Here is a 26,466-nt window from a genome sequence, read left to right on the forward strand (position 1 = left end):
TGCCTCTTATTCAGGAGACCTTCCCTTCTTTAGTTAAATATCCAAATTCATGTTCATGTTTTTAAAAGTATTGTAATCGGAGTCCAGGTTGTACAGTATATGTTAATATATCAGTAATTCTTTGCTATTATTTAGAGTACATTTTCACATAAATTGTCTCTTAATATTTTATTCAACTTTAAGCTTGGGTATGATTTTTTCATTTCACATCATCTTGTTAAGCCATTATAGCACATTGCCCAGGGTCACTACCAAGGAACTCTGGAACACGATGAACTAACTTATTCAATAAAAGCTACGATATTTTTACCAATAGAACCAACTTTAAATTTTATCATTTATCACTGAGTGATATATATGTTTATACTTTATCCTCCCTTTTTATTTTCTGCCATAAATGTCCCCATTGTTTAATAACTAAATGCTTTTGCAGTGAATAGAAATTATACCGTATCTAATTGATTCTAAGGCATACCTCTTGTACATTTTAACCTCTCTAAAATCAGAATGCATACTATACAATAATGTCTTACAGTCACTGTCAGCCAGGTGGCAGTCATGACGTAATTGTGTGAAAACTTTCATTGACAGCCTCTGGTAAGATCTAGAAAACACCATATTTGGTAGTTTGAGATATCCTGTGGCTTGAAAACAGGCAGAAAACATTTAGGCATGAGAGAAAATGGTCCAAAATTTCCTCAAATTTAGAGGTTGTAGATCTAAACATAATTCATCTCCTGAAAGCAAATGTGACTTTACCAAAGTCTTTCTTAAATATTGAATATTCATCTCTTATTTAGAAACTTGAGTACCCTGAGACTAATAACTACTTGAAAACTTAGAATTGATGTAGTAGTATCTTATTCTCTGGAAATATCTCTGGCTTATAAATAACGGGGTTAGACATAGTCAAACCTATGTTAGATTTAGATTTCCAGGGATAAACTTGCACATCTCTTCTATTTGGCACTCAAAATTAGAATGCACTGTGCCTTTTTTTTTTTTAAACTGTAAATAGGTGGATATATATAATTCTTTAATTATTTTCTTTTAGAATGGGTAAAGGATGAAGAAGATGAAGATGTTTTATTCTACACCTTCCAGAGGAACCTTCGCTGTCATGATGTATATCGAGCCACTTTTGGTGATAACAGGCGTAATGAACGTTTTTACACAGAAAAAGACCCAAGGTACTAAAACAATGCAATTAAGTCTTTTTCTTCAGAATATTTCTCTAGTTATCTAAAGTGCTGCTTTTGGTTGACTTAAAACATTGATTTTGGCTGGAATCAGATATAATAAGGCTAAGAGGAGCATAAGCATTCTTTTATAAGTGGTTTAGATTCAAAATTGGAAATTAGTTACATTCAAACTTCAGAGTGAACACAAATATATCATTAGATTCAAATGCTGAGTCACTAACATTCTTTCTGTACTGACACATGAGAGGAGTTGTTAATTAAACATTTAATATGGTTTCCATGCAGCAATTATCAATCTCTTGTAAGTCGTAACTAGAATAACCATGGTGCCAGTTACACAGAATTCACCATTTATTTCATATAGGTTACCTGAATTTTAAATTGCTTGCTTTGAACCATGATATACATTGGTCTTTAAATTTTACTTTCCCCAATACTTTGGTAATTCCTCCTTAAAGCTAATTCTTTTTGCTTCAGGACTTATGCCTCATATTACCACTTACCCATGCTTGGGAGGAAATGATAATAAATTTATCTGGCAAAATCCCTTAACTCTTAGCCAGATACACTTTTCCAAATGATTTATGATAAATTATTTCTTAACACCAGGGTCCTGTCACCTCTTACAGTATAATTTGGACAATGTCTGAACAGATTTTGCAAGAGAGAAAAATTATCTTTAACACCAAATCTATGACAGTAAAATTGATACCCAAACAAGAAAAGTAACCCTTCACTTAATAAAATCTCAGAGCTGACAAGGACCTTAAAGAAAATCTTATACAACACCCAGTTTATATAAAGAACTTGAGGTCTGGAGAAATTGTATTATTCCAACCCATAGAACTAACATTCTGGGTTCAGTAATGCTGTCATTGCTTTTTTCTGATGATGATTGTTTTAATGAGAATTTACTAGAACCAGCTATTCATACGATCCACTACTTTATGTGTCATTTGTCAAGGATATCTTTTGGGGATGACAGTTTAAGCTAGTAATTTATTACATTGTATCAATGACTTATGATTGTGAACCATTTCACATCTTGTGACTAAAACTCAAAATTGACCCTGTGAGTCATACCCTTGAATAAGGTACTTAATTGCCATATGTTGTTACTATCCTAAGTTCTAAGATTGAGTTATACATACATTTAAGATTCTTGATTTTTGGCTTCTAGTATGCTTTTTCTACCCCAAAAAGAATTAACCATAATTAAGTATGTTTAAACCTAGTTTGGCATCTGATCTCTAAAGCACAGATTAGTTTGTCGATTCTGAATACAGTTGACCCTTGAACAACTGGGGGTTAGGAGCACTGACTCCCGTGTGGTTGAAAATCCACCTGTAACTTTACGGTTGACCCTCTTTATCCACTGTTCCATATCTTTATCCACTGTTCCATATCAGAGTATTCACTGTTTATCCACTGTTTCATATCAGAGTATTCTCTTTAACCACTGTTCCATATCAGAGTATTCAACCAACCGCAGATGGTGTGGTAGTGTGGTATGTATTTATTGAGAAAAATCTGTGTATAAGTGGACCCCACCAGTTCAAATCCATGTTGTTCAAGGGTCAACTGTACTTAACAGCCCTAATCCAAAGGGAAGGACCAAGAGGGAAAAGCAGCATACCAGTAGAGAAAATGTAATAAAGGTCTTCGTAGAACTTCTGAGACTGAGCTGTTTTTTTTACTGTGTTTGCTTTGATCCCCAGGTTTCAGTATTCTGCTCTCACAAGTAAGGTTAGCCAAAATTATTTCTTTTTCTAGTTTCTTGAGGTGTGAAGTTCGTTTGAGATTTTTCTTTTTTCTTAATGTAAGTGTTTATTGCTATAAATGCCTCTATTAGAACTGATTTTGCTGCATCCGTTAGGTTTTGGTGTGTGGTATTTCCATTTTCATTTACTTCAAGGTTTTTTTTTTTATTTCCCTTTTGATTTCTTCTTTGACCCTTTGGTTGTTTAGGAGTGTATTGTTTAATTTCCATATATTTGTGAATTTTCCAGTTTTTTTCCTGTTAAGACTTATTTTGTGACCTAACACATAATCTGTCCTGGAGAATGTTCCAGGTCCACTTGAGAAGAATGGTATTTTTATTTTTTTTTTTGCTGTTGGACAGAATGTTCTGTATATGTCTGTTAGATCCATTTGTTCTAAAGTATAGTTCACGTCCAAGGTTTCCTTACTGATTTTCTGCCTGGATGATCTATCCATTGTTGAAAGTGGGCTACTAAAGTCCCCTACTATTATTATGTTGTCTATTTTCCTTTCAGATCTGTTAATATTTGCTTAATATATTTGAGGGTTCTGATGTCGAGTGCATATATATTTATGCTTGTTATAAATCTTCTTGACGAATTGACACCTTTGTCATTATGTAGTGGCCTTCTTTATCTCTTGTTAGAGCTTTTGAGTTAAGGTCTATTTTGTCTGATACAAGTATAGCTACCCTTGCTCCCTCTTGGTTTCTACTTGTGTGGAATGTCTTTTTCTTTATTTTGACCCTATGTATGTCCATGAAACTGAAATGAATCTCTTACTGTAGGCAGCATATAGTTAGTTCTTTTTTTATCTGCTTAGCCACTTCTTGCCTTTTGATTGGAGAATTTAATTCATTTACATTTAGAGTAATTTATAACAGCTAAAGACTTACTAATGCCATCTTTTTCATGTTTTCTAGCTGCTTTGGATCAATAGTTCCCAGTTCTTCCTTTCCTACTGTCTTCCTTAATGAATTGATTATTTTTCATGGTGCTATATAGTTTGATTCCCTTCTCTTTATATTTTGTGTATCTACTGTAGGTTTTTGCTTGGTAGTTACCACAACTTTACTTCTCTTTCTAAGAAAACTGTTACTTACAGAGATGCTTGTGTTCTCACTTCCCTGTAACCACATGTCTGCCAGATAATTGACTGAGTAATTTATCTTTTGATTACCTGTGTCATCATTACACATAAATAAGTAGATAAAAGTAGCAAAAGAAGTGTTGAAAATAAAGAGTAAGATAGGGCAGGGGATCTGCCTTACAACAATATATTAAAACATGTGAAGGCACAACAGTTAAAATAATACAAATTGACAGACCAATAAAAGAGACCAGGATAACCCTAAAACAGACCCTAGAATGTGAATATTGAATATTTGGATGAAAATAATTTTCATCGCTTTGTACATTAGCGTACATTACTAAAAGATTTAAAGGATCTATTGGTAAAAATAAAACCATCAAAAAAAAAAAAAAAACCCTAGGTGAAAATACATGTATTTCACTCAGCTTGGTTGAAATATTTCCAGAGCATAAAATCAATAGAAGAAATTACAAGGGTTAGTACCAATATTCTTGATTATCTAAAATATTAGACTCTTATGTCAGAAACTATTGTAAACAAATAAATTAAAATCCATATGACACATATGTGTGTATGACTGATTCACTTTGTTATGAAGCAGAAACTAACACACCATTGTAAAGCAATTATACTCCAATAAAGATGAAAAAAAATCCATATGACAAAATGGGGGAAAGTATTTTCAACCAAAAGGACAAGTTAATGTCCTTAATTTTAAAGAGATGGTTATAGACCAATAATGTAAACTACATCACCAAGTTTAAAATGGACACACTGCAAAGAAATAAAATTGACAAACATGGTAATGTAATCCAGTACAAAAGGAATTTTACCAAAATGCTTATCTCTGGGGAGTGGAATTCAGGGTTATCGTCCTTCTTTATATTCTTTAGTATTTTCAGTATGAATTACTTTTGTAATAAGGAAACATGTAGGTAGAATATTTAAAGGCATCCAGTGTGTCAATATGAATTAGTGTAATGCTCTTGGGATAGTATTTGATTATATTGATCAAGAGTCATAAAAATACTTAATCATTAAAACAGTATTTCTGTTACTAAGAATTTATCCTAAGGAAATAACTATAAAAGTTGGAAAGAGGCACTTCCCTGGTGGTGCAGTGGTTAAGACTCTGCACTCCCAATGCAGAGGGCCCAGGTTCGTTCCCTGGGTGGGGAGCTAGGTCCCGCATGCATGCCACAGATGGGAGTTCTCATGCCACAACTAAGGAGGCGGCAAGCCTCAGCTGAGGAGCCTGCCTGCTGCATCTAGGGAACCCACTGGCTGCAACTAGGGAGCACACATGCCACAACTAAAGGAGCCAGTGAGTCGCAACTAAGGAGCCCACCGGCCGCAACTAAGGAGCCCACCAGCCACAACTAAGAAGACCCAGCACAACCAAATTAATTTATTTTTTAAGTTAGGGAGAGGGAAACTGTCTTCATGACATATTCCCTTTTATATTTATTACAATGAAACATTAAAATCTACATTTTTAAGAATTATGATAATTCAACTCGATAGAATATTATGTAGCCATTAAAAATAATGATCACAGACTGTATAACTAATGTAGGGGAAGATGATAATATGTGTAAGAAGAAATGCAGGGACTTCCCTGGCAGTCCAGTGCTTAAGACTCTGCACTTCCACTGCAGCAGGCGCAGGTTCTATCCCTGGTTGGGGAACTGAGATCCCATGTGCCGCACAGCGCAACCAATTTAAAAAAAAAAAAAAAAAATCCTAAATGCAGAAGCCAGAATTGCATCTATATTTTTTAAATAACTACATCTATTTAAAGACATGTATAGGACTTCCCTGGTGGCGCAGTGGTTGGGAGTCCGCCTGCCGATGCAGGGGACACAGGTTCGTGCCCTGGTCCGGGAGGATCCCACGTGCCGCAGAGCGGCTGGGCCCATAAGCCATGGCCACTGAGCCTGCGCATCCGGAGCCTGTGCTCCGCAACGGGAGAGGCCACAGCAGTGAGAGGCCCGCGTACCACACACACAAAAAAGACATGTATAAAATACAATTAAGCCTTAGAAGGAAAAATCGAAAAATTAAAATAGTTAATTTAAAAAATGTGTTAGGTTAGTGAGATTATGAGGGTTTTTCTTCCTATTGTTTGTTTTGTTGTAAAAACTAGGAGAGTAGGAAAAAGGATATCCAACATGCACAGAGAAGAAAAACAAAGGAAACTCTGTGTCCCTTTTCTTCCCTACAGTTACATATCTCCTCTAGGAAGTTTATTTCCTCTTCTCAGGAAAAAGTCCTATAATCTATTAATGTGATTGAGAGTTAGATGATGTCTGTAGTTTACCTTGAAATGCATTTTTTAAAAAAAGATGGATTGATAGATATGTGATAAAGACAATATAACAAAATGTTAGCCATGATTGAATCTTAGTGGTAGGTATATTGGTATTTACCTTACATTTCTTTCATCTTTACTGTATGTTTGAAAATTTTTTATAATAAAATGTTAGAGAAAAATTATTTTGAATGCCTTTGGGGAGGAAATGAGAGATATAATAGCCAGTTTTTATAAGCAGTATTCACTAAGGAGTTTTTATTTTCTGTCTGCATTATAAATTAATATATATACTGAACACCAGTGAGATATTGTCATTAACAAGATAGCCTGCATTTGAAATTTATTGGGTTTTCGTATCTCTCTCTCCCTCTTTCTTCTGTGCAGCTTTTTTGTTTTCCTTTATCTTACAAAAGACAGTCGTTTTCTCACCATGAATATTATGAACAAGACCACTTCAGAGGTGTGGTTGATAGATGGCATGAGCCCTTGGGACCCACCAGTACTTATCCAGAAGCGAATACACGGGGTCCTTTACTACGTAGAACACAGAGATGATGAATTATACATTCTCACTAATGTTGGCGAGCCTACAGAATTCAAGGTAAATCCTGTATCCTCCTGGTCCCCATTTAGGCTCTTAGGGAGTGTTACACTAACATCAACATTTCTTGCTCTAAAAGTTTATTGTTTTGTAAGCTTTGGGTATTGTAAAAACTAATGCTATCTTCCTATGTAGAACCAATCCCCTTTCTCTTCCCTTAGAGCTAATACCTCTTCATATTTTAATTGTACCTAAAAAGGTTAGTAAATGAAAACATACTCTATCCTGAATATATTAGTTATCAAAGCCAAACTTAGTGGCTTAAAAAACTTTTATAAGCTTATGATTTTGTGAGTCAGCAGTTTGGATTGATCTCAGGCAGTTCTTTCACTGGTTTTGGCTAGGCTCATTGATAGTTCCACAGTCAACTAGCTGTCAGTACTCTCACTCAAATGTCCCTTGGTTGACCAGTCACCTAAGCACTGGGCTATACCCACCCAGCAGCCTAGCCTGGGCTCATTCATACGGTGATGTTCACACTTCAGCCCTGATGCAGAGTTAGTTCCTTCAGCTCTTCATAAAACAGTGAAGATGAGTATGGTCTGGTTTTCAGTGGTTTCATTTCTGGATGCAGTAGTAATCATGTTCTGGTACCTAGATCTCTTCTAATTTTGTTCCACACAGCTAATGAGAACAGCTGCTGATACCCCTGCTATTATGAATTGGGATTTATTTTTCACAATGAAGAGAAATACCAAAGTTGTAGACCTGGACATGTTTAAGGATCACTGTGTTCTGTTCCTGAAGCATAGCAATCTACTTTATGTTAATGTGATTGGTCTGGCTGACGATTCAGTTCGGTCTCTAAAGGTATGTTTAATTTTCAAAAGATAATACATTAGTCAATATATGCAGTTTATTAACAGAACATCACATTTTGAATAATACCAATATACTTTTTCTTAAAAGGAAATTAATTTAAATGGAATTTAGCATATTGGGTCTTTATCAGGTTTAGGAGGTTTGTTTTAGAATTACTTAGAGGACCTTCCATTTTGTGCACTTTTACTTAAAAATACTGTCTTATAGCATGAATTTCAGAGGTAAAGTGCCATTATATTTCTCTTTCTGCTTATCTCTATATCACATGTCTCTACAACTTTAGATATAGTAATAACTGAGGCCAACTTGGCAGCTGGTGCCTAACCACTGCCTCCTGTTCCCATCCCACACCCCCAGTGGGGATAGTAGTCATACCCACTGTGTTTCTGCTACTATGTTTCTGCCACTGCATTCTCATGTCTTCATCATCTCTTTGCCAATTTTATTGCTAAAACTGGTGAACGGTAACGTTACTGCCCAGTTTTAAGGCAGCATTAATATGTGACTTTAGATAGCATGCACTGAAGAGAAGAAGAGAGCCCTCTGTTTTGCTTGATATGGAGTTGTGTGACCAGCAAACAGACCACTTGTACCTCCCCATCTGTACTACTATCACAATTTTTGTTAAAATGCAATTCCAGTAAATTCACTGGACGTTTATCAAATTTCTGTGTGCAAAGTACTGTATTGGGCGCTCTGGAATGGAAAGATAGTAGGACAAAATATCAGGCCTTAAGGAGAATACAGTTTATCATGAGATTAGACTAGTACACAAAGATCAAGTATAAGATGGGTTTAAATAAGTGGGATCAGAAACATAAAATGTGCTGTGAGGTCCAAAGGAAAGGAAGAGGGCCCAGGAAAGCTTTGAGGAGAAGTAGAATTTGAGATAAACCAAAGAGGATAGATAGGATTTTGATGGGTGGGGAAGGGAATGGTATTCTAGGCTGAGAAAGTCCATCAAATGAAGCTCTAAGCTGGAGAAGTTCAGAAAATGTTCAGGAAACTGCTAATAATTCATTTTTATTGAAGCAGAATAAATTTCTAGGTGATGAAGCTATGATTTGACATTCTTTGACTGTCAAGGTGGTGAATTTATGCGTAAATTATGAAGAGGGGAACATGTGAAGTGTGCGGACAGGGGAATAATTTAAGGAGTCAAGCTGTACTTCATGAGGTTATCGGGCAGCTGTGTTAGAGTACACCAAAGCACCGAGAGATAAGCGGCATAGAGGTTAGTTTTGAGATTGTTACAGTGGTATAAATAAGAAATAACTAGGGCCTAAATAAAACAAGCAAAATTTTCCATCTACTTCATGAAATCAAATTATCAAATTATCAAATGTAATGTCTTGTGCCTTAGAAGGCTGTATAAATGTCCTAAAACAAAAATGGTGATTTTTAACTCCAGCAATTTTGTTAACTGCTTTCATCTACTGAATTCAAAAGTGTGTCTTTTCACTTGCTAATTGATGCCAAATTCAGACATCTTCAATCCAGAAACTGGCAGAGCATCTGTTCTTATTGTAGTCTATAGGAATAGGGATGGGAGAAAATATATAATTTCTAGCGATGCATTTATTATAACAAAATTCTTTCAGAATTAGGAATGTCATGAGACTTTGCTAAGATGTGATTTCTAAGTAAATATGGCCTTTTATATTTTTTATATTTTTAAGATATGCCTCAGTTTCCATTGTTTTAACTTCCATTAACACAAACATCATGTCTTTCATTTATTCTGTATCCTCTATTTCTTTATTCCTTGACCTTTCCCAACCTGTAGTACCTATTATGATATGAGTATGATGTTCTGAGTCATCATCACATGGAATCAAATACTATATTATATACCAGGTGCTAGTTAAAGAGAATTCTATAGATCAGAGCCTTTTTATGAACTGGATAACGCTGATTAATATGCACAGACAGTGCTATATACAAAGGACATCTGTAAGCCATACTGTGAGTGGATTATAAAGTATTTCTGTATGTAACATCTCTGCCCAGTGCGCACTTGACTAAAAGAGCTTTATAAACTCAATCTCAGCAATAGAAAATGTGAAGCCCTTAATATATTGCCTCATATCCTTGGTCATCATGTCATCAGTATTTCCTGGTGATGTTTTTAGTTATGATATATTATTTGGTTATGATATTTAATTAAAGCAAATTAGGAAATGTTTTGCTTTGTGCTAACATCAATTCATCTGGAGCAGCCTGCATGCTTGGGCTGATTTTCTTTCAGCATGTATGTCTTAATCATTCTTTTGATGATATGACTGTGGTTAGCTGGTAGAATGCTTAAACTAAACCTGTTTCTGTCAAATATCTCAAGGAATATCGGCATATCACCTGGCCAGCTTATAATTCTTCTCAGGCTCTGTTCATTAATATACATAGATGATACTGCAGGCTTATCTCAATAGGAAATGTGGCTGAAGATATCCTTGAGATAGTTAATACCTCTATATCAGCTGGACAAACTTTAAAAAGTCCATAGCCATGGAACAGTTTTTGTTATGATTAAAACTTTAACCTTGGTCCCATTAGTTTAAGAAATACACCCAAAAGACTTTTTGATTTATTGGAACCATTTAATCAGAAACTAAGCTTACTAAAAAAAACCAAAAAAACTAAACTTACTACATGAGTCACATGGAAAATGTTTTAAAGTGTCACCAAAGGGGAGAAAAACTTGTACCGCTGAGGGCTGAGGAGCCTTGTGCCGTCAATCTGAGGCCTGTGTTACAAGGTTAATAGCAATGCTTCTTCCTTTTCTTCCCACTGAGGTCTCAATTTTTACTCGTTTCACTTTTGCTACCAGATTTCCCAACTTTCATGATTACATTTTTCTTTCTAGTTATGGCTTATATTTAAATAAACAAATTATCCTTGAAAGTAACCTACAATCTGAGGAGAATAAATTAGGAACTCTTTTAGAGAGACATTGCAAATTTATGTCCCTGGTGTTTCAGGGCAGTGGATTCTTTGGATTAATTGCAAGGAATTTGCTCTGTGAACATAAGCTCTTTGGCTATAGTTTCTACAGGTTAAATGGTACACTCTTTATGCATACATCCCCCACCTACCCTTTCTAAATAGTGCCCACCAGTGACGTTGCTGTGCCAGGACCTCTGATTTTCTAAGGAATTTGCTCTTTCTACAATTACTCAGGAAAAGAAAGGCAATTTTCTTTTAATGTTCTGACTCTCAGTACCATTTCTAACACACTGTCAGCCTGCTTACTAGAGTTCTTTAAAAGGTGTAAGAGGGATGTTAGTGGAAGGTTTGAGGCTGGACCCTGCTGCTCTGAGAGAATAAATTTTGATTTCTTTCCTTTTTTCTTAAAGTTAAGAATCTTAAGCGTAATAGCTGTGAGTCTCTCAGAGTGGATGTGCGGGAAAGGTTTTCTTTTGCACAATGGTTACCCTGGGAGCTAAAGTTAAAAACAAATTGTAAACGCTTTAGTGCTGCTGAGCCAGTTTGTAGCCCTGGAATAATAACTGTCATCACTGCTGCTGTCCAGGCAGCAGAGTAAGGGCTGTTGGATAAATTATTAAAAACACGTGAGAAATATCGTGTTCTATGAGAATAGAGAATAGAGATCTTGGAGATGTTTCTGGGTTCTGGAATTACTACTTGATTTGCTGTTATTCTTAATCATTTTGCTGTTTCATTGCCCAAGTTTATATACCCCCAAAATAAACTTTTTTATTGAAGGAGACTTCATGTAAATCTAGATTCATGATAAACCATTTTCCTTTACTTTTTCCTTATTTTATTGGTCATTTGCATAGAGTTTTGTTTTTCACTTGAAATATTTTTTGTTGTGCTGAAGTAACCCTTAGATGAGGCATTATGTGATAATGGATAAAAATAAATTTGATGTCCACATCATCTTGTTTGGAGCAGACCCAGAAATTTAATTAATAATACTTAGTGTCTAGATAAAGAGTAAAAATAACTTTTATTTCTTCAGCTCCCACCTTGGGCCTGTGGATTCATAATGGATACAAATTCAGACCCAAAGAACTGCCCCTTTCAGCTTTGCTCTCCTATACGCCCCCCTAAGTATTACACGTATAAGTTTTCAGAAGGTAAACTGTTTGAGGAAACTGGACATGAAGACCCAATCACAAAGACTAGTCGTGTTTTACGTATAGAAGCCAAAAGCGAGGTAAGTCTTTGTGATCCCCACTGTCAGCCTCTGTTTGTTGAAAGGATACTATTTGTCAAGTATTGTGCAATTGCTGGGATTACATTAGCACAGTTTAGTAAAGTGGATCTCACACTCCACAGCAAGACCCAAATGATTTTAGGGGGTACATGGACTTTTTTTTTTAGCTTCTGATACTCATGCATTTATTTTAACATGGATTCGAAAATTTATAACCATCATAGCAAGCCCTTGGTTTCATGTGTTGTGTATATTTGAATATTAAAAGTTGATTTCAAGAAGAAAATAATCAAGTTTCTGTGTAGTTATGACAAAAATTATGAAGGTAGTAAGCAATTGACTAGAGTGAACTAGACTAATATAGACTCCATGCCCTCATGGAGGTTAAATCTAGTGGGGAAGATGCTAGATTTTGAAGAAGTAATTACTAATGTACTGATTGCTGCCAAGGAAGACGTACTGAGTACAGTGGAAACATATGGTAAAGGGACCTTACCTCGTCTGGAGAAATTGGGGAAAGCTTCTCTGAGGAAGTAAGATGATCAAGAGTTAAGCTAGAAAAGGGGAAGGAGGATTCTGTTTTGTGCAGAGGCCCTGAATTGAGGGAGAAATAATGCATTCAAGAAGTATAAAGGAGAACAGTATGGCCAAAGTCTAGCGTAAAAGAGGGAAGATTGTCCGGGGGCAGTGGGAGGTTGGGGAGGTAGTAAGTAGAGAAGAAAATTTGAGCAAATGAGGAACAAATTAATACATAAACCATGGCCTTGAATTTAAGGAATTCTCAGAGCTTAGCACATCATACATCAGATAATTTTGCATGTACTGACAAAGAATGAATCAAAACAGAAGCCTTTTTTCCTTGTGAATTTTTTCTTTAATTCACTGATTTTTTAAAAAAATATCTTGAAGCAAAGACTACTTTAATAACTACTTTATAAAAGCAATACACGCTTATTAGAACAAATACAAAAATATAGAATGTATAAAGTTTAAATGACTACTTTTCAGTCCTATTTGCTGTACTGCATAGAAATAATCATTGTTAATACATTATCACCTTCCAGATTTTGGGGTTTTGTCAACAAAATACATATGTTTAGGCTTTGTTTTGTTTTACAAAGATGGGATTTATACCAGTCTCCCAAAATGTTGTAATTTTACCCCAAATGGAAAGAACAGTGAAGCTAAGCTTTTGGAGAGCCAAGGGATTCTTCGTACCTTAGGGAAGAAGGAAACAACTGCTAAAGGGAAGCTGCTGTAACTACAGGCATTTTTGCACTGCTGATGAAGTCAGGGATTCAGGCCATCACGGGACTTGCTACCATCCTTACCTCTTCCTTTTCATAAGTTTTCAACCAACAAGCTTTTCTCTGCTTGTTTAAGTGAAGTTGGGTAGGAGGCAGGAAGATGAACACAACAAGATTATTTTATAGAAATAAATCTGCATCATTTTATAAGAATGAATCTTACTGAGAAGTGAAAATTCAGTTACGGTGAAAATTCAGTTACACTGTCATAACAGGTATAATAATGAGAGGAAGAGTTCTTCCTTATTTGATAACACTCTAGTGCCCCAAAGTGAAGTTTTCAAAATGGGAATGAAAAAAATAGGGAGAGTGGCCTGGTTATATTATTTTCCTTATGTAAACTAGTGCTTTTTCATTAAGTTTCTGTAAGCAGGGTGAGAACCAACATTTTCTACCCTTTTTCTATGAAAGGAAGTCAGTTGAGTGTGAACTACACTGGAGTATAGTTATTTGCCCTAAAAATAATTTAGATGTTAAAATTTATAAAACTTAAACTGCTTTTAAACATTTTAAAAATAAATAGGTCTTTGAAGAGGATGTGGGTGGGTGTTAGGTCAGTAAGAGATTTCAGGTTTTAATGATTGAGAATTCTGACTATTGAGTACAGAAAATTGAGTTGTTAAAACTTCTTTAATTAGCATATTTGTATATATTCAAAGATGAGAAATGCCCGTATGTAACCTGAGGTATAGGAAGAATACCGTGCTAGTATATCTAACCTTGATAGGTATTTTGGCTTGTTGTGAAAGAAAAAAAATTGTTATACTGAGTAGTGAAGAACTCTTTAAAGTCACTTTACTGTCCTGAAAAGCTACATTTCATAAACTGTTTTCAAGCCAGACTCTTGCTGTTCCTTTCTAGTTACTATTATAGGTCAGCAGAGTAGCTGAAAATTAAGGACCTGAGGGATTTTTAGAGACCGTAACTCTTTTGTCTTAATTAAATGAAGTTGGTGCTCAACATCAATAAGCAGCACATAAAATTGGGGTTAAAACTGTTTGAGAAGACTTCTTTACCTGCATAGTAAATCTTCATTTCCAGGATGGAAAATTAGTGCCAATGACTATTTTCCATAAAACGGATTCTGAAGACTTGCAGAAGAAACCTCTCCTGGTACATGTATATGGAGCTTATGGAATGGATTTGAAAATGAATTTCAGGCCTGAAAGGCGGGTGTTGGTGGACGATGGATGGATATTAGCATATTGTCACGTTCGGTGAGTCAACACATTTTGCCTGGAATGTGAGTACTGGAGTATTGTCACATGTTCAAAATAACAGTATATTGGGGAGCAGAAGTTTATTTTCTCATTTGTATTGTTGAATTTGTGTATTCTTAAACCTGTGCTAGTAGAACCTGATTCAGTAACATATTAATTAATCCCAAAAGCAAAAGGGTAGATTTTCTGGATTTTACACCAGATTTTTAGGATTTTTAGAATAGATAAACTAAGCACTGTACTTTCTTAGTTACATTATTATTTCCATTTAATTCTCATGAATTTGGGTTTTTCTAAAATAGCCTCTTAAGCTGGACTCCCTTTTTTCCACTCTAACTTCCATTTTATTTAAGCTGTTTTCAGGACACAATTAGTATTATATGTTTCTGCTTAAAATTCTTTACCACTTCCCCATCTCCACAATAAAATCCAAATACCTCAGTGCAGTATTTAACGTCCTAATGATTTGGCTTATCTTTGTAGTGGCATCTGTCATCGCTTCCCAAACATGTCCTGCTCTCCAGACATGCACATCCTGCACATCCAGCCTCGCTACATGCTTTCAAATGACAACGTCTTTCCCCTCTGTGCCTTTGCACATGCTGTGTCTTGATGCCTTCCCTTTCTTTGCCCTAGTGGGAACTCACATTCTTCCTTCAAGACTCAGCTTAGATATCACCTCCTTAAAGCATTCATGTTCCTGACTCCTATATATACCCCTAACCTGACAGGTGGATGTTCTCTCCTCTGGTTCTGGTTCTGTTATAGCAGCAACCACATTGCTTGGTAGCTGTTCTCTTTCCCCGCAAAATTATGACCTCCAGGACAGAGGATTCTACTTTTTTATATTTTTAAGGCCTGCATTTAGCACAATGTCTGGTAAACAGTAAGCAGGCACTCAAAGCATATTTGTTGAGTCAGTTTTGTTTTTTTTTAAGGAAGATTTATTTAACAACTAGTCAAAAAATGATACTGTTTTTCCATATTAGGTACTAGAGTCTTGCAAAGCTAACCATTAGATCTATTATAATAGATATTATTGTTTAAATTAGATGATCTTTAAAATCCCTCTTATTTCTAAGATTCTCTATTTTTAAAATTAGAATAAGGTTTCATGACTGACTCATTACTAAATTATGTCACTTAAATTATTAAATCTTTAATATGACACTACCTTTGCATGTTTCAGTTCTGACTCTGCCAGTTCCAGTCATTTTTTCTGAATGCAGCAACTCTTCTTGTCTTAAAATCTCTACGTTCTTGTTTTACAGATACAGATATTTTTTCAAATTTCTGACGGCATAATTGTTGGGACGTTTCTTCCTACAGAACACCTTTATTTTTCACTCTTGCTTTATCCAGTGCTTTATTACCATTTTCATAATCCAGTGGTGACCTAGATCTTAGATAGAGGAGATCCTTAGCTTGAGATTCTCTTAAGTAATATTTTAAAAGGTCAGAAAGTTTGAGGTCCTCATCAGCTGACACTTTTTCTGGTTTTATCAAACAGTTCTGAACCTTTAAGAAAAACTTGCATATATGTAGAAACCTGAGTTCCTAAAGCATATAATGAAGAACCAATTCTACTGTAATCATCTGCAGCGCTTTTGTGGGATCTCATCATCCTGTCAGATTTAGCAGATGCATCCTTAACTCGGTTATGATATTCTAAAAGGAATGTTCGTTCATGCTCAAAGAAATCACCTACATCCTTTACTCAAGAAACAACTACTTCATCTGCTGATTTAACCACATTTTTAAAGAAATCTTCAAGTTTCTCTTTTTTATTTTGTCCTCGCACAGTCAAATGTTGATTATATTCCAGGAAGACATAGAAATTTAAATCTTTCCTCAAAATGAGGTGTGCTGCCACACAACACAGGAACACTTCATGCACTGCAACGGTCTTTTTTTTTTTTTTAACATCTTTATTGGGGTATAATTGCTTTACAATGTTTGCTTTATAACAAAGTGAATCAGTTATACATATGCATATGTTCCCATATCTCTTCCCTCTTGCATCTCCCTCCCTCCCACCCTGGTCTTCTTGAATATTGCCAAATATACTCAGCTTCCAGCTCCTGTTTCATCTTTGTGAATTCTTCCTTTGTCATAGACCCTTCTCGAAGTTTCTGTAGTTTTTCCCTTGAGGCATCAAAATAGGGTCTTGGTGGTGCTTGGAGGGATAATGTAACCTGCATAGTCTTCACTTTCAATGAAGGAATCATGAAGCCAGATAAGTTCCTTGTGTTGTCGAACAACAGAAGACTCATTTTGTTTAAAATTTGGCAATGAACTCTTTGTGTGAACAGTGAATTTTACTTTCTCTCTCTTACTAAGAGCATCAGAAATGTCCACCTGTAGAGCAGCATCACTTTGAAGATCTACATTTATTGCTCTAAGTCCGCAGTCCTCCTCTGAGAGGAAGTCGGGGCTGTCCTGCAGGGTTGGCAGGGCCCGGCACGCCAGGGAAGAGGATGGAGTCGGGGAGGCACAAAGCGAGACATTAGTGCCAGGCCCATGAGGCCCCCATGCCTGCCCCACGCCTGCTGCCCCCCACTGCACGCCCAGGTCTCAGCACAGGCTTGAATCAATTTTTGATTGTTTGTGTCAGGGGTTGGCAAACTTTTTCTCTGAAGAACAAAATAGTAAACATTTTAGGCTTTGCAGGCCACATATGGTCTCTGTTGCATATTCCTGGTTGATATTTTTTTCCCCAACCTTTAAAAATGTAAAAATCCTTCTTAGCTCAAGGGCCATACAAAAACAGGCCTCTGGGGAGATTTAACCCGCAGACTGTAGTGTGCTGACCCTGACCTATATATATCATTTACATTTTTTCCCCACTAAAACTTTTTTGCCCTTTAATTTCAGGGGAGGTGGTGAGTTAGGCCTCCAGTGGCATGCTGATGGCCGTCTAACTAAAAAACTCAATGGCCTTGCTGACTTAGAGGCTTGCATTAAGACACTTCATGGCCAAGGCTTTTCTCAGCCAAGTCTAACAACCCTGACTGCTTTCAGTGCTGGAGGGGTGCTTGTGGGAGCATTGTGTAATTCTAATCCAGAGCTGCTGAGAGCTGTGACTTTGGAGGTAAGTACTCTGCCTCTACGGTTTACAGAATAGGGAGGCGTGAAGTAATAGATGCTCTAAGAAAAATTTTCTGTTACAGTTTTACCATAGCATAGGAGTATAACAAAGCTTTTAAATTTTAAGCATAGAATTACAGCTCTGGGAGAACTTCCCTGACAGTATTCTTTATTGATATTTAAGGATTTCCTCTGAAAGATATTAATGGCTATTCCCACTGATCATTTTTTATTTGTAAGAACATTTAGAGTTGGTGGAAAAGAGACAAAGCATATACGAAACACCAGATCCAGGAAGTCAGGTCAAGCACACTGACTCTGGAATGTGTGAAATCCTTTGACTCTTCTTGCCCATCAACATTTCAGTCCTGGATTTAGGGCCTCTCTGTTTTCACATACTCTATTCTTATTAATGGTCTTTAGGAATATTTTTCTATATTTCAATTGAAATATCTTTTCCTGTTCTGAAAAGGCTCTATAGTCTTTTCCTGATGTCCAAAGTTATGAAATTATAGCCGCTCATTTCACCTCCATCTTTCTTCTGCTTCCTGGTTAGTGTAGGGGAGAAAGAAATTTTCCTCTTCCCTCTAGGTTCTCCTGGCTGGTCTCAGAATTAAATTGACATGAGACAGATTAACAGGAGAAAAATCAAACAAAAGTTTAATAACATGTATACATGGAAGAGACCCAGCAGACTGAGTAACTCACCAAAATGACCAGAATGGTGGCCATGGTTATTCACCTTAAACACCATCTTCAGCTAAAGACGAAAGAGGATGTTAGGGGTAAGACTTCAAGGGGTAGAAGGCAGTTCACATGGAGGTGGAAAAGCAAAAGTTTGATAAACAGATGTTTGCTGGGTTAGCAGAGACCATGGGACACAGAGTGGACTCTGGTCTCTAAGCATTTCCCCACCACAGCTAGTCCATATTTATTATCTGGTGATGTTCCTGTAATACACCCTCTATCTAAATTCTTCAGGCTGTTAGGGAGAATATCAAAGTTTCTTCCTGAGTCTTTTGGGCCTTGATTGTTTTCAGCTTGAAATAATCTGGGGGTGACAAATTTTGTTCTTCTACAATAGATATTCTAGAAGATAATGACTAAGATGGAGAGTAAATTATTTTCAGGTTTTTTTTTTTTTTTTAAGGGTGTGGGCTATACACTGTGGGCTTGTATTAAGTAAATAACTGTTAAATATTCCTGATCTGTACATCTGTTTTTTAATAGAAATACTAAGTATAGAAGGGAAAAAACTCTATGCACAAAGACAATAATGTCAGAATTATAAAGAAAATGCAACTAACCTTTGACTTTCAGAAATCAGAAAGGAGGGCTTCCCTGGTGGTGCAGTGGTTAAGAATCCGCCTGCCAGTGCAGGGGACACGGGTTCGAGCCCTGGTCCGGGAAGATCCCACATGCCACAGAGCAACTAAGCCTGTGCACCAGAACTACTGAGACTGCGTGCCACAACTACTGAAGCCCGTGCACCTAGAGCCCGTGCTTTGCAACAGGAAGCCACCGCCATAAGAGGCCTGCGCACCTCAACGAAGAGTAGCCCCCGCTCGCCACAACTAGAGATAGCCCGCATGCAGCAAGGAAGAACCAACACAGCCAAAAATAAATAAATAAATTTTTTAAAAAGAAAGAAATCAGAAAGGAAATAATCAGAAATATATAAGAATATTTATCCCACATTGCTTGTAATAGTGAAGAATTGGAGGTAACGCAGTTATCCCACAATTCATTCAAAGTTTGGAGCCCATTATGTCTGACTGGTAAACCTAAGTCATGTGGCTACTCTCACTCTGAGGGAAAGCTGGGAAAGGAACTATCTGGCATTTAGCTCCTCTACAGTGAGAGGCAGGCTGTCTCGTAAGGTTAGGGATATTCCAAATGCAGAAAAGGAGCTAAGATGCTAGGAAGCCAAAAAGAATTGCATTTGCCCATATTTGCTTAATGTTAATAAAAGAGAAAGCTGCAAAACATGTTAACAGAAGATCATATAACTACATGAACAAAGCAGCTCCCATTTTATTAAATGTTTTAATACTGGTTATAAGCCAATGAGTGATATTCTTTTTCAACTTGGATAATTTTCAGATTTTCTTCAATTAGCATTTATTACCTTTTTATAATGTAAAATGTCCAACTGAGTTTATTCATGTGTAGTTGGGGTTTTATTTTTAAATTTTAATTTATTTTATTTATTTTTAGCTGCGTTGGGTCTTCGTTGCTGCATGCAGGCTTCTCTAGTTGTGGCAAGCGGGGGCTACTCTTCCTTGCAGTGGTGGGCTTCTCATCGTGGTGGCTTCTCGTTGCGGAGCACGGGCTCTAGGCACGTGGGCTTCAGTAGTTGTGGCACGTGGGCTCGGTAGTTGTGGCTCATGGGCTCTGGAGTGCAGGCTCAGTAGTTGTGGCACATGGACTTAGTTGCTCAGAAGCATGTGGGATCTTCCTGGCCCAGGGCTCGAACCCATGTCCCCTGCATTGGCAGGTGCATTCTCAACCACTGCGCCACCAGGAAAGCCCTTATTTTTAAGTTTTAATTGTGGTAAAATAACATAAAATATACCATCTTAACCTTTTTTTTTTTTTTTTTTTTTTTTTTGCGGGACGTGGGCCTCTCACTGCTGTGGCCTCTCCCACTGTGGAGCACAGGCTCCGGATGCGCAGGCCCAGTGGCCATGGCTCACGGGCCCAGCCACTCCGCGGCATGCAGGATCCTCCCGGACCGGGGCACAAACCCGCGTCCCCTGCATCAGCAGGTGGACTCTCAACCACTGCGCCACCAGGGAAGCCCCGATCTTAACCATTTTTAAGTGTGTTCAGTTCAGTAGTGTTAAGTACACTCAACGTTGTTGTGCAACCAGTTTCCATAACTCCTCATCTTACAAAACTGAAACTCTGTACCCATTAAATAGCAACTCCCCAATTTCCCCTTCCTCTGGACCCTGGGAACCACCATTCTAGTTTTCTATGAATCTGACTACACTGAGGTACCTCCTATATAAATGGAATCGTACAATGTTTTATATGTCTTTTTTTTCTTTTATATATGTCTTTTTATAACTGGTTTATTTCACTTAGATAATGTTCTCAAGGTCTATTGTGTTGTAGCAGGTGTCAGATTTTCCTTCTTTGTAAAGCTGAATTTCATTGTATCATTGTATTTATATTTTGCTTATCCATTCATCTATCAGTGGACACTTGGGTTATGTCCACCTTTTGGGTATTGTAAATACTGCTGTGAACAGGGGTGTACTCTTCAAGACCCTGCTTTCATTTCTTTTGGATATATACCTAGGAATAGAATTACTGGATCATATGATAATTCTAAGTTTAATTTTTTAAGAAACCAACATACTCTCTGCACCACTGTACATGCCCACCAGCAGTGCACAATTGTTCCAGTTTGTCCACATCCTTGCCAACACTTTTTTTTCTTATAGTAGCCTAATGGATGTGAGGTGGTGGCATTTATTATGTGAATAAAAGAAACAAAACTAAAGGCAAAAATTGGGAAATTGGAAGATAAATCCTTTGTCATTTAAGGAGTCTGAATACCTTAAAAGCCAGTTATAAATCACAGACCTTGGTTACAGACTGGCTAATAAATCTGGCTCCTGGGAATGTACATAACTTCTTGAGCTTTGTTCTGTGATGTCAGCATGTATATTCATAAAGTATAGTATTTTTCTGAAACTCATTTTACCAGTTTATTAATTGAAGTTTAAATTTCTCTGGCTTTTTTTTTTTTTAAGGCACCTTTCTTGGATGTTCTCAACACCATGATGGACACTACACTTCCTCTGACATTAGAAGAATTAGAAGAGTGGGGGAATCCTTCATCTGATGAAAAACACAAGAACTACATAAAACGTTACTGTCCCTATCAAAACATTAAACCTAAGGTAGTGAAAGACAGTTATGATATACTATGCTGAAGTGATAGAGAGAATAATGAAAAGGATATTTACCCAAGCCAAAGCAGGGATTTAGTAAGGCCTTAGATTGTTTCTCCTTATAATACTCACCTTTCAGCCCCTTCTCTGCTCATACTCCATGTTTGTTTCAACTTAATAGCTCAGGAGACTAGATTCAATAAGATCAAGGTCTCACTAGTCAAGAAAAGGTTATTCCAGGTAACAAGTAGTCTAGTATTGTGATGCCACATATCTCTCAAGAATATCAAATGAGAAAAAAAGTTCTAGCACTTAGGGAAAAAGAAATTGGAGGTAATTGTTTTTCATAATCCATAAGGTGGAAAGGGACCATAAGGAATAATATAAATTCTTTGTACATCTCTTTTCTTTCAGCATTATCCTTCAATTCACATCACAGCTTATGAAAACGACGAACGTGTACCTCTGAAAGGAATTGTAAACTATACTGAGAAACTCAAGGAAGCCATCGTGGAGCATGCTAAGGACACCGGGGAAGGTAGGAGACCACCTGGGAGCAGGGGACGTAGCTACATGGACTGTCACCTTCAGTGTACTGCTCAGAGTAGTACTGCAGACCAAATCAGTCACCCATGATTTTAGACAAATCAGTTTTTCCTGTGTCAACTACCCATTTGAAGCAAATGTAATAACTATAACTGCCTCGCCTGTTTTTCAAAGGACAGCATTAAAATAAGGTAGGCAACGCACAAAGAAAAAAGTAAATTTAAATATCTACATAACTTGGAGGTGTACTATCATACCGTATCATATCATTCATTCTTTAACAAAATTAATTGAGCTGTTATTCTTGGGAATCTCTAAAAACAAATTCTGAAGTTTTTGCTCTGCAGCTTCAGTGCCCAAACTAGCAACTTTAATTTTCTCTAGATCTTTCCATTTTATTAGACAAGAACTCTTACTGTTTTTCCTTGCCAAGACATGCCAGGACCTTCTGGGCTCAGGGTTGGAGGGTCTCACATACAAGTTTCCAGACAGTTGCCCTGTATTCAGTTCTGTGTCTCACTTTCACTCATTGCTATAGTTGGTGTTTCCAGGTCACAAGGCTCTCAGATTCCGTAAGACCGATTGGCTTCCTTCTCCATGTAGCCCTGTAGTCTCTTCCATCCAGCTTCCTCTGCCTCTGGGCCTCCTCCTGCTTTTCCTGTTAAAAGAATTTGTTTTCTACTGCTCTCCCCAACTCTCCTGTCTTCATTGTTGGTGGTGGTCGTGGCTTATGCCTTTCTGCTTCGCTGTTATTTTAATAGAGTGCTTGGAAGGAGCCGGGTGAAATGGGTGCGTCTCAGTTGGCCGAAACCTTCTAATTGTTTCATATGTTAACTGTTTCAGGTTATCAAGCCCCCAATATTATTTTAGATATTCAGCCTGGAGGCAGTCATGTGATTGAGGATTCTCACAAAAAGGTATGCTATCAAGCCCCTTTAAGTTGACAGATCCCCAATTAGTGATGTGTTGTACTCAGCCTTTCAGTGGTTACAGCAGGGTTTGTGCCGGCTGCTTCACCAACTGTCAGGTCTATGGCTGAGACCTGAGTGGGAAGGAAGAACTCAGAGTCAATAAAGAGAAAAGGTACTTGATACAGGAGCTCTGTCAGAGAAAGTAGTTGAATCTCAGTTGTGGGGAGCCTTCTGCCTCTGTGCCAAATAAAAAGTACCTTTGCCATAAATTGCTGACTTCAGGGTTAGGTGAAGATGGATGGACAAGGAGAGACTTGAACACTGGAGTTGTACCACAAAGGCCTTCTATCTAATTTTTTAAATGTGTTTCTTTTAGATTACAGCCCAAATTAAATTCCTGTATGAGGAACTTGGACTTGACAGCACCAGTGTTTTCGAGAATCTTAAGAAATATCTAAAATTCTGAAATGCTGCATTCAGTGGAAATTGGAAACACACTGAAGTATTTCATAGTCATATTTCCAGTTACATTAACAAAAGTGAGTTTTTTAAGTTAGTAAATAATTTTTAAAATTTGCTTCTCTGTCCAGATTTTGTTTTGTATACAGCTCACTTGCTTATACCGTTGTCTCCATTGATGCACACGCCCCTTAACCTAGGAAAGTAGTTTTCAAACCATGCTCTGTAGAAGGACATAGAGAAGGGAGTGAAGGAAGGATTGGTGACAGCAGAACTTTCCCCTTTCCCGCATCAGAACAGGTTTGTTTTACTCTGATTTTCTTTGAACAGTTTACAAATCAAGGTCCTGCTTCTTTGCTAGTGAACATTTTTAGATACTCTAGCAGTTAAGTCATCCTCCAGTTTCTGTACCTGCATTTTATGGAAGAAGATGATATTCCTCACATTAAAATTCATTAGATCTCTCTAATATTCTGGAGTCCTAAGGTGCTCTGATCATCTCTTATTGATGCTAACTCAAAAAAATTACAAGTTCCTGCAAGGGATAATTTTCTTTTAAACACTTTATTATTCTTGAAAAACATTTGAGAACCTATCCTAAAGCAGTTTCACTCAAGCTACAGAAATATCTAAGAATTACCGATCATAAAGTTCACCCAGCAGCATGCTGCTGTACGTGAAGTTACTGCAAATGCTTACAATAGAACAGAATGCCAGCGTCGCCATCTCTTTCACAGAGGTGCCTAACACAAGCTGTACAGTATGTTCAATACACTGGAATAGCATGCCCGGTTGGAAACAAAACATCTATCTTGGAATGCTGTTTGGTGATGAAGGAGATTCCTCGTGTTGTATTCAAGGATGAGTCCTTCTCCTTTGTCCAGTGTAATGGCATGCGTATCAACTTCACGGCCTTTGTAGGCAGAATTGGTACTTAACCTTATCCTTACTCTTGTGGGAATATCTGAAATCATTTCCTTTAGATTTAGCGGTGATAATTCTCCAAAATTCAGAACCATGAGGAAGACTCTGTCTATGCCGTCCAGCTCTCTTGTGTACACAACAGAGTGGTTGTCATTCCTCAAGTAGCAAAACCAGCCCCTGCTGAGGAGCAGCTCATTGGCATGAAGCAGACTTAATTCTTGATATAACTTCAGTGCTGATCTGGGCTGAGTCTTTTGGACCTATTTTTTTAAAAAAGAATATTCACATAAATGTTTGATTCTAAGAGTATCAAATAAGGAATTATTTCCCCAGAAAACTTGCTTCTATTTTAACCCTTAAAACAACTACCAACTTTTAAGTATTAATAAGTAGGTAAGAATAGTTTATTTAACTACCGATAGAAACTACAAATTCAGGGTTTCACCTTGTCTGGGAGTGACTGCTGCGTGCACAGTTCTCTGCTACATCTTGGCCAGAGCTGATGTAGAGGCCAAATTTGACTCCACTAAATGTCCGTGTTTAAGTTAATGGATATTTAACTTGCCTAAAGAAAGTCCCTTTATGCTATATTTAACTGGCAGAAAAGCAGCCATCATGGCCATGGACTCCGAGCACCTCTGGTGAACTGGAGCTTCTCTGTTCTCTTCTGTAGAATAATGTGTAGGTTGGTGTAACATTAACAGATGCTAATTATGAACAGAAAATTGCAGAAACGGATGCAAAGCAAAATGCTGCCTAAAGTGAAAGTTAAAATATGCCCATTAAAGAAGATTGGGGTTAATTTTAACAGCTGTATAAAATATACATAATTTAATGTACTTTTCTTGTTTTCCTTTAACATTTTAAGCATCTTGTTATATTAAATGTCATTTTAATGGCAGAATAATATTCTAATGAATAGTTATACGATACTTAATCATTCCCTTTCATTTTGACATTCAAGTTTCTAATATGCTTCCCCCATATTTGGATTATTTATTTAAGATATAAATATCAGAAAAACAATTATTATGTCAAGGAGTATGGATACTTGATACATAATGCCAAATTTGTCTTCATAAAAGCTGTTGCCAAATCAGTGATAGCATTCATTTCATTGTAGTCTTGCCAGCCATGTTGACCTCAGAGGTACTGGTGGGTGGTTGGGGCAGGTGCGTAATGTGTGGTGTTTAGTGAATATCTAATGAATGTCTGAAAAAAATGTTTATTCTGTGTTTATCAGGTACAAAGGTGTTTATGGTACATGTATATGGTATATGTATATGACTTGTCAAATTACTACTAACGTTTTCTATAGCCTTAGATAATGCATGAAAAAGCATACTTCAGTGCCACTCACATAAGAAGTGCCCAGTAAGTGTTAACTATTATTTTTGTCTACTTCATTTACCACTTTCTAGAAGTATGTTGAAGTGTCTCTCTGTAATTGTTGATTTATCAGTCTTTAATTGCATTTCTCATAGTACTTGTTTTATACATTTTGAAGGTATTGTTAGATGCATAGATTCATGATTTATAGGGGAATGTTCTTTCATCAGTTTTTGAAAATCACCTTTGTCTCATGCTTTTCATATTGAATTCTATTTTGTCTGCTATTAAATATTTCCACACCTGCTTTTTGTAACTATATTTTTTTAAATAGAAAATTGCATGCATACAATATAAAATTCAATTATAAGAATAATATGTAAATGGTTTTCTTCAACACTATCCCCTAGCTTCCCATTTTCTCTCCCAGAGATAGACGCTATAATTGTTTATATTCTTTCATTTTATGTTTCATATGAAATACATTCTGTGCCTATGCAGACATGGGTAGACATACTTTTCCCTTGTTTACACAAATAGTGGCATGTTACCATTATGTACGCTGTTTTTTTAATTATTTAGTACATGTTAGAGGTGGTCTCTTATCAATGCACAGAGAACTCCCTCATTCTTTTTCACAGCTGCATACTTGTCTCTCATATAGATTAACCATAATTGATTCAACTGGCTTTCTATTGACGAAATATATAAATCATTTCCAGAGTCTTCTGCTATTAAGAACAGTGCTCCACAATCCCACTACTGGGCATATACCCTGAGAAAACCATAATTCAAAAAGAGTCATG

The 26,466-nt window shown here is 36.8% G+C and overlaps 2 protein-coding genes and 1 pseudogene across 14 annotated transcripts in view; 1 reads left to right on the plus strand and 2 right to left on the minus strand.

Annotated features, from left to right (window-relative positions):
* The window catches only part of PREPL (prolyl endopeptidase like), a 56,646-nt gene extending 30,679 nt beyond the window's left edge, over window positions 1–25,967 (plus strand). For 5 of the 7 annotated variants that reach the window (XM_033838622.2, XM_033838619.2, XM_073791388.1 and 2 more), the window contains 10 exons: window positions 1,055–1,190; window positions 6,754–6,970; window positions 7,595–7,780; window positions 11,775–11,972; window positions 14,321–14,496; window positions 17,374–17,590; window positions 21,351–21,500; window positions 21,906–22,029; window positions 22,881–22,954; window positions 23,325–25,967. In XM_033838622.2, the coding sequence (XP_033694513.1) occupies window positions 1,055–1,190; window positions 6,754–6,970; window positions 7,595–7,780; window positions 11,775–11,972; window positions 14,321–14,496; window positions 17,374–17,590; window positions 21,351–21,500; window positions 21,906–22,029; window positions 22,881–22,954; window positions 23,325–23,414 (1,568 nt within the window). In that variant the 3' untranslated portion in view covers window positions 23,415–25,967. The remainder of the gene's footprint in view (window positions 1–1,054; window positions 1,191–6,753; window positions 6,971–7,594; window positions 7,781–11,774; window positions 11,973–14,320; window positions 14,497–17,373; window positions 17,591–21,350; window positions 21,501–21,905; window positions 22,030–22,880; window positions 22,955–23,324) is intronic. The other 2 variants (XR_012325712.1, XM_073791389.1) reach the window with 2 other exon arrangements.
* LOC109551132 (sorting nexin-6 pseudogene) lies at window positions 14,495–16,772 on the minus strand (annotated as a pseudogene).
* Window positions 16,671–26,466, minus strand: part of SLC3A1 (solute carrier family 3 member 1) — a 57,743-nt gene continuing 47,947 nt past the window's right edge. For all 7 annotated transcript variants that reach the window (XM_019942652.3, XM_019942648.3, XM_033838626.2 and 4 more), the window contains one exon: window positions 16,671–24,591. In XM_019942652.3, coding sequence (XP_019798211.1) covers window positions 24,151–24,591 — 441 coding nt within the window. In that variant the 3' untranslated portion in view covers window positions 16,671–24,150. The remainder of the gene's footprint in view (window positions 24,592–26,466) is intronic.

This window comes from Tursiops truncatus, chromosome 14, assembly GCF_011762595.2.
Source record: "Tursiops truncatus isolate mTurTru1 chromosome 14, mTurTru1.mat.Y, whole genome shotgun sequence".
NCBI classification, from domain to species: domain Eukaryota; kingdom Metazoa; phylum Chordata; class Mammalia; order Artiodactyla; family Delphinidae; genus Tursiops; species Tursiops truncatus.